This window comes from Alosa alosa, chromosome 15 (genome assembly GCF_017589495.1).
Source record: "Alosa alosa isolate M-15738 ecotype Scorff River chromosome 15, AALO_Geno_1.1, whole genome shotgun sequence".
Lineage (NCBI taxonomy): Eukaryota > Metazoa > Chordata > Actinopteri > Clupeiformes > Clupeidae > Alosa > Alosa alosa.
In genome coordinates, this window is record NC_063203.1 from 19,917,556 (window position 1) to 19,927,803 (window position 10,248).

General features: G+C 44.3%; 1 protein-coding gene across 5 annotated transcripts; it reads right to left on the reverse strand.

Moving 5' to 3' along the window:
- Positions 1–765: 765 nt before the first annotated feature.
- LOC125308330 (amyloid beta precursor protein binding family B member 1-like) lies at positions 766–10,033 on the reverse strand. Of its 5 annotated transcripts, none has more exons than XM_048264753.1 (15): positions 9,879–10,033; positions 8,359–8,998; positions 8,015–8,220; positions 7,766–7,822; positions 7,111–7,187; positions 6,922–6,982; positions 6,488–6,634; positions 5,809–5,936; positions 5,010–5,015; positions 4,582–4,696; positions 3,961–4,045; positions 3,611–3,691; positions 3,347–3,462; positions 2,248–2,424; positions 766–1,837 (listed from the first exon to the last, which is right to left on the reverse strand). In XM_048264753.1, the coding sequence occupies exons 2-15, from the start codon at positions 8,984–8,986 to the stop codon at positions 1,682–1,684; spliced, it is 2,040 nt and encodes a 679-aa protein (XP_048120710.1). In that variant the 5' UTR covers positions 8,987–8,998; positions 9,879–10,033; the 3' UTR covers positions 766–1,681. The 5 variants fall into 5 exon arrangements, with proteins under 5 accessions (XP_048120710.1, XP_048120707.1, XP_048120708.1 ...); XM_048264750.1 differs by having other exon boundaries at positions 3,596–3,691; XM_048264751.1 differs by lacking the exon at positions 9,879–10,033 and adding an exon at positions 9,222–9,752 and having other exon boundaries at positions 3,596–3,691.
- Positions 10,034–10,248: the final 215 nt, after the last annotated feature.

Genomic DNA, 10,248 nt, shown 5'->3' on the forward strand with positions numbered 1-10,248 from the left:
GCACAGGGTGGGGGTGGTGAAGTGGTGGTCGGGGGATGACACAGACTTCAGAAGTCTCTTCTGTGTAATATGGCTTTCACATACAAAGCGGTATGAGCTGCGCTGGCCACTGGGGCAAAATAGTAGTCACCACCGAGCATCTGCGCTTGCAGTTCAACGTTGTTCAACTTTGACAGCGGTGGGCGTGAGAGCTCTCTGAGCAGCGCAGTGCTGCACTGTGCAAGACATTGAAAATTAACGCGTTTCAGAGCGCAGTGGTGGTGCCGTTGTCGCGTTGTATGTGAAGGCCGATTAAAGGAGCACCAGTTTCCCCAACTGACCCTGACCAGAACTGACTGGCACCGCTTATTAACTGGCCCTACCCCGAGCCTTAAGCTCTCCGTGGGTTGGCCCATGGAGTCGGCCTATTATTGCACACAAGTACTGCAGTGATTCGGATCCACTTTCATGCAAACATACGAGTACGCACCGCATTACATGAGCATCTGGTTCGGTGGGTGCTTGTGTTTTTTTGTTGTCTTCTTTACATTACTTTGACAGACTGTCTTTGGAGGATTTGGACACATTCCTCGGAACTGTGAACTAAGTGCATTCTACTTTCGTCGTCGAGTTGACATAAAGCTCTATGCTACGCTAATTCACAAACATGGCGTTTCTGATAAGGACTTGCGACGTGAGACAAGTGTATACAAAGTACAGAGACAAATGGGACTCCTCAAAAGTCTAACACCATGACACACTATATTCTACACATTTATCATTAGCAACTTTTTTTTTTAACTGTAAAAGGTATATTAACATTTCTGTGTATCACGGTGGCATTTTGCTTGACTAATTCGTGGCTACCTTCCCAATGGAAATATGTGTAGTATAATTATATACTAATATTCTATTACTAAGTTATTATTAAAAATAAGTGCTGAAACGCAAGAGAAACCAATAACAACAAAAAGTAAAGAAATTACACAACGCTAAAAAAAAGGCAAGATGCCCCATGGACATTGGTGCAACTGAACGTAATTGTAAACATTTCTTGATACTCATTAACAACCCTGAAAACTAGAGACTATTACACGGTCAATATCCCACAGTCAAAATAGATTCATTTGCTGCACCTGATTAAAAAAATAAGAACTAAACAAATTTTGAAGTGCCAGAGACTATTATCGCCACCGAGTCATGCATTATTACAAAGAGGCTTTGACAGTTGAGATGACTTTCTGTGTGTGTGTGTGTGTGTGTGTCTAAGATGTGTATGTGTGATTGTGTGTGCAAGTACTGTGTCTTGTATGAGTATATTTATACTCTACTACTATGTGTTAAAAAGTATATCTGTTTGAGTGTGTGTTTGTGTGTTTTGTATGAAAGGAACAGTCAAACTGAAAGTGCGGCCACTATCCACTTCTCCCCATGCTGATAGGAAGAGGGCAGGAACTAGAGGAAACTGCTTGACCTACTGCCTACTATCACAAGTGGTCAAGATAATAGGTGAATTTTCGATTATTAGGTTGTGTCTTCCTTCAACTATTTGTGTGTCTTGGAGTACATTTGTGTATGTGTATTTCTGTGTGTGTGTGTGTGTGTGTGTGTGTGTGTGTGTGTGTGTGTGTATGTGTGTGTGTGTGTGTGTGTGTGTGTGTGTGTGTGTGTGTGTGTGTGTGTGTATGTGTGTGTGTGTGCCTCAGGGAGACTGGGAGCTGGAGGTGTAGTGCCTGAAGCTGCCCAGCAGGCTTTGCACTCCCTTTCTAACCCGTCGTGCCACCGAGTCTGCAGGGGGGGTCGGCAGGCAGGAGCCCAGGCTGGGCGGGCGTGCATCCAGACACTTCTGATAGCGCAGCTGGACACACAAACACAAAAACCAAACACTAGTTACTACACAATCCTGGTACTTTACACATACTAAAAATATCACTACTTGCTCAGTGACATAGCAAATATACTCATTTTGCCAGGTTATTGTGCATGAGACATCAACCTATGTCCTGTGCACTTTAGCAGCTGCTGAGTTACAAGGACTGTACTTTAATGATAACTTAAGATATAGGCAGGTAGGGTTTCATCTCATTACCTGGTATCAAGCCATAAGATGTGGTTAGCATAGAAACACCATTTTAAGAAGAAAGTAGCCTTTGAGAGCATTTGAGTGCTTCTCCGTTAAGTTCACATTTCCAATCCACTCTACATTCTGGTGGTATGTGCAGTTCTAGTCTCTCGATGTCTGGGCACTGCAGCCTTGCGGGCACTCACCATGCAAGCGGCCTGGACGGCTTCGCTCAAGCTGGCGGCGTTGGGCTGGCACCAGAACATATGGCACACAAAGTCGCTAGGGCCCTCCGCCATAATGAAGGCGAAGGTGTGGACGTCCTTCCCCACGCCCATGAAGGAGAGGAAACGCACGCGGCACTCACACAGGACCTCCTCGGTCTGGAGGGCGAGAGAGAGAGAGAGATGGAGAGAGGGAGGTGGGGAGAGGGGGGAGGAGAGAGAGATGGAGAGAGGGAGGTGGGGGAGAGGGGGAGGAGAGAGAGATGGAGAGAGGGAGGTGGGGAGAGGAAGGAGGAGAGAGAGATGGAGAGAGGGAGGTGGGGAGAGGAAGGAGAAGAGAGAGATGGAGAGAGGGAGGTGGGGAGAGGAAGGATGAGAGAGAGATGGAGAGACGGAGGGGGGGAGAGGAAGGAGGGAGGAGAGCGAGACGAGGTGATGTGAGGACAACAATTATAGACTGTGGCATTTGGCCTGAAATCTTAAATGACCTGTGTCACAACATCTGTTTACTGTTTCCTTTCTAAAACGTTTTACATCATCATCAATCTCCACTGATACTTCACTCCCTTCTAGTTCTAAGAGTTACGCAACACATTTTTAAATGGAAACTCAATGGAAATGGGGAGAAGCGTACATAATCTACACTACCGCTCAAACGTTTGGATTCACTTGTTTTCATCATTAATGTTGTAAATGACTGTTGTAGAAAGAAATGGCTGATCTTTAATGCAATATCTACACTGAACATTATTAGCAACCATTCATCCAATGTTCCAATGGCACATTCTGTTTACTAATCTGATATAATTTTAAAAGGCCAACTGAGAAAACATTGGAGAACCTTTTTGCAATTATGTAAGCACATAATGTAATCTGAAAACTGCTACCCTTCCTGATAAAAAAACAAAAACAAAAAAAAAACAGTGCAACTCATCTCAGCTGGTATTCTGTCTATAATGGAGTGGAATGTAAATTTCTAAGTGACCCCACTTTTTGAACGCCAGTGTACATAATCATAGCATTTATGTTCCCTTCACGATAAGTTAGGAGAAGTAAAATGAAGAGAGTGCTATAGTCTCACCTCTCGTTTTAAGATGGTCAGTGTAGCGGGAGCGACGTCGACAGACACCGCTGTCCACTCGTGCTTCTCTTTGCTGTCCATTGTGGCTTGCAGGGCGTCGTTGATGGTGTCCATGCCTGGGGAAACAGGAAAGACACTCTTGAGCAACATCTCTGCACTAAAAAAAACAGCAATGCAATCCTCATCGGTCAAAGGCCAGTGAGTCCGTCAGCGGGCAGTGTGGGATGTGCGTATGAAAAGACTCCTTACCCAAGCGTTCCTTACCTACTGGCCTAGCCACGGGCACATTGCCAAGGTAGTTGACATGGAAACGCTGGAACAGCTCATTTTTTGGCACAGGGAATTCTGGGGAAGGGGGTAGGAGGTTGAATTGGCCAAAGAAATAAATACATACATGAATAAATCTACAAGCACACATTTAAAAAGGTCCAAAAATAAGCGAAATATTATGGAGACATGATCATGCTGGGTGAATGATTTTGAATTTGTCAAGAGCATCATAAATAGTGTGTGCGTGTGTGTTTATGTGTGTTTGGGATTGGGACACATTTAAACGATGATGGAGAAAACCACCTCCTGAAAGACAAGAGCGGAGCTCTTCAGTGGTATGGTACCTTGCACTGATATGGCTCCCAGACTGGAGGAGTCAGAGTTGAGGCGGCTCAGCCCGTGCTTGGAACTTCTTCTCTCTGCCATGATCTGCAGCAAAAACAACCCGAGAGACTGTGGCTTTACAGGCAGGGGATGAAAGCATGAAGGCAATGGAACACTTTTCATAAGGCGCCTACACAATTTTTATTTCAGGCAAAAATATGGGTGTAGACTACATATTAAAATCTGGGTTCCACAAATCTGTTAAAGTCATCAGGCCTGAGTACGTCTAGGGATGCCAGAAAAATGCAAGACAGTTCCAGTCTGTGTGAGAGACAGGCTATTCCGCTATTCAAGCCTGGGCTTGAGGAACCAACCCATATGTGAACCATCTACAGTGAGAAGGAAGAAAAGATCCCCGCACACTGCCTCTAAAGCTCCCAGTTTAATGGACACACCTGACGAAGACCTGAGTGGTCGAAGCGTTGTGTAACTACCGTTAAACTGGGAGCTTAGTGCGGATAGTGCAGATTTTTTTTTCTTCTTACTTGTTGTTCCTAGTCTCCAGCACCTGTAGAATTCCTATAGATGTGCGTACGCCTCTACACTACAACCATCTACAGTGGCCAGGGCTAAGGGCTCACCTTGGAGCACAGGTCATGCAGACTGGTGGCAATGTGCTTGGCAGGGGTGTCACAGCGGAACACATGACACTTCAGGACTTGGGTCAGGTTGTCTCGGGCTACGTATGCAAAATCCCTGATGGCAAAAACATAAACATGTTAAGGATAAGATTGTATGAAACGCATAGTCTACAAAACATAAACATTTTAGTCAACATGACAGTTACAAATACATATACACAAATGAAACATAACATTAACTTTCACTGAAGATGTTGTAACTTATTTTGGCCTTAAACAAGCATGCATGCTACATTTATCAGTTGGCTTCTTGAAATATTACAACACACGACAAACAGATCTTGGTGGGGTGTAATACACAAATACACAACAAGCTGCAATGGAATAAAATACTATGAGCATTGCGTAAACAAATATGGCCACTTTACCTTTCTCTGTACCATAATGCAGCAAGTAAAAAAGGAAATAAAAAAACAGTTAAATTGTATAATTGCATCTTCACCAAACAATTTTCTCTTTATAAAAGTCAGTTTTAGTCATACTCTGCGACCACAAATTTATCCTTTAATTTCACTCCCTTCAGGCAACAGAAATCACAACCAAAATGCCACCCATCTCCTAGTTGCTATGACATTTACATTCCACCAGAGGGCAGTGCATTCCCACCCTGAATGCCACTCTTGTCCCGCTGCCAGGAAGGGCTTGTGTGGAATGCAAGGCCTGTGCTATGACTCATTCTGACTCATGCTGCTCGCTACATATTGCTTTTAAAGGGCAGAGAATAGCGCACTTGCTCGCACACCGAGGAGAAAGAGAGAGAGTGAGAGAAAGAGAGAGAGAAAAAAACATTCCTTCAGGCGGCTGTGGCAGAGGAAAATGTGCCCCGTGGCACATGCGGTCTTTCCTCCTCCTCACCTCCTCACTCCTCCTTCTGTTGTCTTTTCCCCGTTACACAATTAACGCCTCAAATAAATGCTCTGTACTATTATTGGCATAACTAATGTACAGCTATGACTTTTTTTTTTTTTAAATAGTGAAAATATATAATACAATCTTATATTCCAACATAACCATAACAATATATCTAAGAACATAATTAGCATTACTATATAATAACATAAATATAATATAAACATCTCAGCTAAAAGTGTTAAAACTAAAACCCTGCAGCGTACTCTTCCGCGCAGTAAAAGCACATCCCCTTGATGAGGCCGGGGTCACACTGACCTGCCGTTGTCTCGTCCCACGCCCCACACGCGGATGCTCACGATGGGCTGGGTGTGCAGCAGAGTCTGGCTCAGCGGGTCGATCAGGTTCATCTGCTCATTCTCCAGCACCATCAGCATGTCCTTGCCCTGAACACACACACAAACACACACACACACACACACACACACACAGTAATCATCTAATCATCATCAGCTCCCCATCATGCATTTTTTTTCCCATTTGGACGCACTGATCAGGAGTTTTGCTAGGCACAGCATGAATGAGTTGAGGAAGAACCGCAATTTATAGTGGAACAGAATCGCGGTCCAATTCAAACTGGATCTCTGCTAAGAAATGTAGTGGATCGGATCAGTGCCATTAGGGAACAATATTCCTATTCATTTTATGCCCCTCTGGTGATCTTTCTAAGACTGCTTTTTATTACACATGCAATTTATTACACTTGGCCAGCAACGCTCACAAGCAGAGACTTGCTCTTGATGAAACCACCAAATTGCTCTCATTCAGTTGCGCAAATACCACAAAGAGGAGAAAAAAAGACACAAGAGCCAGTTGGGCGAAGATCAATGCCACAAGCTCAAACCTCGTCCCCAAACAGGAAGTACCCCACAGGCACTTCCTGTCTGGCTCCCTCCCTCCCTCTCTCTCTCTCTCTCTCTCTCTCTCCCTCCCTCACCTCTCCCCAGATGCCTGCCGTGTCGTGGAGGTTATGCTTGTGGTAGGAGAGCTGACGAATGCAGTTGTTGACGGCCACGCTGCTCCTTCCCAGTGCCATTTCCTCTTCGGACATCTCCACCCAGCCCAGGGAGCGCACGGCAAAACACTGTCAGGAGGGGGGGCAGACACAGTGTCATAAACAGGGGCCCTCACAGCAATAGGGCAACTCTCTCAGGAAAGACAAGTCTTTTCAGCGAGCCATTACATTTTATGCATGGAGTTTCCTTTCTGTGACGTTTAATGGGCTGGCGATCCTAGGCTAAATGGGCAAGTGAGGGGAGATGGGGTTGGTCAGGGTTGTGTGAGGGGGTTGGTGTGCGTGGAGCTGGAGGAAGAGTAGGATTGGGAGAGGTGTCTCTTCAAAACAGAGCAGAGCACGTGTTTGGTTTGTACCTTAGCCTCCAGGTTAGTGCAGAGTGCGGCAGATGTCTCACCCTCCTCAGACTGGGAGCAGCTAAGAGGGAACAAGACAGCAAAGATGGAGTGAGACAAGCAGCTGGTGGCTGAATTAATCTTTTCTGGCACCTGGAAATGCAGGGAATTTTATAGCGCGTTTTGTACAGTTCCGCGCGGGCCACTTACTTCAGGTTGATAGATGCATAGCGAAGAGTAGCTCCCTCAAACTCCTTCAGACTCTCATCTGATGTGGCCTCCTCATCCTGTGGACAGGAGTTATGACAAACAAGTTCAATTCAGCTATAGAGGTTTCGCTACAAGAAATTGCAACAATTTTCTGATAACAGTTTATGGCAGTTGTGGGAAAACGGTGAATTCTTTTTGTTTCCATTTCCTTTCTACTTCCAACACATCATTTGTCACATTGTTTGTCAAAAGAATAACTCTGTTATAACTTTATCACTCTACTTTTCATACAGAGAGCAAGTACTGCTCCACTCATTTGTGCTGCATTGACTGAGTAACATGTCCTCTCATATTATGCACCAATGCAGAGCCAGGGTAATAAAAGTTGTTTCCTGAGTGGCGCTGCCATTTTCTCTCTGCTGACCAGTTTCCATAACATCATCATATACTTTTGCAACAGTAATGACCTGTGGTAATGTGGGTCTGCTGACAACAAGGTAGCAATTACATGTTTAAATGTAGCCAGTGCCCTACAGTCATGGGAATCTTTCCCATGGCTTCAAACAAAAGAACCATAAGAAAGGAACAGCCATTTTTTTTATCATTTACGTGTGTAGTTTGTTAAAAAAAAAAAAAATATGCAAAGCTTGATTACCTTCCAAGGCTCTTCCTCATCAAATATATTTGGACGAGTTGAAGTGCCCCAAGTGATCTAGAAAGTCAAAAAGGTTAGAGACATCGCAAACACAACAACTTGCTAACATCTTTCACATTATTGCTCTACTAATTCAATTCTGCACATCTGTTTATCATAATGAAGTCATTTACAAGCCTTCGGCCTGACCACCAGACTTTGAGAGACTAGAAAGGGGCGAGCTAGGTTTCTGCGGCCTGTCCAACTCACCTCTGGCTCCTCACACGGGGTCGTCTCTAGAGACATGCTGGAAGACATTGTGGACTCCTCCACCTTGTCAGAGGGTAAGGGGGGGTCCCACTGAGTAGTGCCTGTGGGTATGTGCCAGTAGTAGGTTCCTGAGGTGTCTCGGATGCGCATCCACCCTGGAGGCAGGTCACTGTCCGTCTCGAAAGCATTGGAGTCCCAGATTGAGTCTGTATGTGAGAGAAGATTGAAGACAACAGTGGTGAAAACAATCACAGAATCACCGGACACTCACTTCAGTGAGCCAGAATCAGAACACATCAGATGGACAGGAACAGATGGACAAATGTTAGAGGATTGGGTCTTACCGCCATTGCCATTGGGAGACTTGTCTGCGCTATTGTCCTGTGACACCGTTGTCCAGCTGGAATCTTCCTCGCTAGGTGTTGCGTTCATGTCGGAGAACAACTGGCAGGCGTCTTTGCCAAGGTCCTCTCCTTCCTCCACAGACCCAGCCTCAGCTGGGGACATATTTTTCTCTCCCGAGCTTGGTGCTGAGACGTCCTTCTCTTCGTCTCTGTCCAACTCCTCACCTTCATCTTCCTTGTCATTCTTGTCTTTCTCTTTGCCCTTTTCTCCATCCAGTGCTTCAATAATGAGAGGTTCATTTAGGATGTTCTTGGACTCCACATCAAGGTTCAGGCGGAGGGAGTGCAGTATTTTTGATGATGTGTTAATCTGTTCCTCGTTGCCCTGCACGTCATCTTGATTATTTTGATTTGGGGAGCTGTCCTCGTTCCAGTTGACATTATCATTGTGGTTGGGGTCCTGCTGTTTCTCCGCCACTTTGCGCTGCTGGTTTTGGCCCTCCTTCACCCATTTTGCGCTGTTGCCGCTGTGCTCCTGGCTATTCCGCTGATTCTTTTCGTTCAACTCTTCATCTGTGCGTTGTTTACTGACCAGATGGTTTGACATGTCTTCATCATTGCCACCCATGTTCGTCTACCCCTGTGGAAGATCAGAGAAGGCTATTTCTTTATAGTTAGAAAAGACAGATCGCCTTTTTCAGGTTTTTCCATTTTAATTTGTTCCAACAAGATAACTAACGTTATATTAAAGGTTTCTTATAATTAAAGTAAATTGTTTCATCATTTTATCAGCTCATTATAATATGTCAGCTTAGCAGGACCACATGAATAGCTGTAACAACTGTATGACCATGCAATATTACCTGGTTATAACGGAGATCTGCTGCTAATGTTCTGCACATCAAGTAATGTTTAAAACTACCAGTGTATCTTGCGAGCTAATAAAAATGTTATAGCTCCTATACTGCGCATATCCTGCTAAATGTATGCTATCTAACTAGCCAACAAAACGGGCTAACTAGACCGTGAAACAATCCACACATCTAACTGTTATCGACTAGATAATAGGAGCTACATAAAGCCACTGGACACAGGCCTGTCATGAACTGCCCAACTGCTGCTAGCCACCTTATTGGTATCAAATGCGATGGCAAATTAATGTATTGACATTAGCTCTCGTCGGCTATCGTGGCTAACTAGCAAGACATCGCAATTGCATCGCAAAGCAATCCAAAGCCTTTTGCGCTAAATTCGTCACCATAAGGTTAGAGAATGACAGAATAAGATTCAACGTATCTATAATTACAAAGATTATCATCTAGCCATTGACATGGTTTTACATTCACATCAACGTTAACGTTAGCATGTAGGCTACTAAATTAAATCACAGTGCTAGCTGGTTGGACCCACCGTCCGCCATCAGCCTGCATCATCTTTGGATGGAGGCTGAGCCTAGGTGGTACAATACCATAGTAAAGATTACGCCACCATAAGCTTAGTTAATTGAAACATGTACTTACCCTTGGTGTTTAAAGTCTTCTTTTATGATATTTTCATTTTATATTTAACGCCGTTTAAAGTAGTATTAGTGGTCTTTAATCTGGATTAACGGCGACTGTTATGATGGAGTAGGAGGACAAGAATACAGCAGGCTACGTCACTGCAATGTCACACAGGACCATCACGCTGGCAGTAATCTCCTCTCCAAAATGTATAAATAATTAAATAACGCGTATGCAGCCTAAAGCGCAGATCAAATCTTTTTTTCCATAAATAGTTCACATTTATGACAAAGTGCAATAATATAATCCTTTTATATTATAGAGCTTCGATATTGTCGTGTTCTTCGAAAGACACCTGCGTAGCTCAGGTAGGCCTAAGTATGCTCGT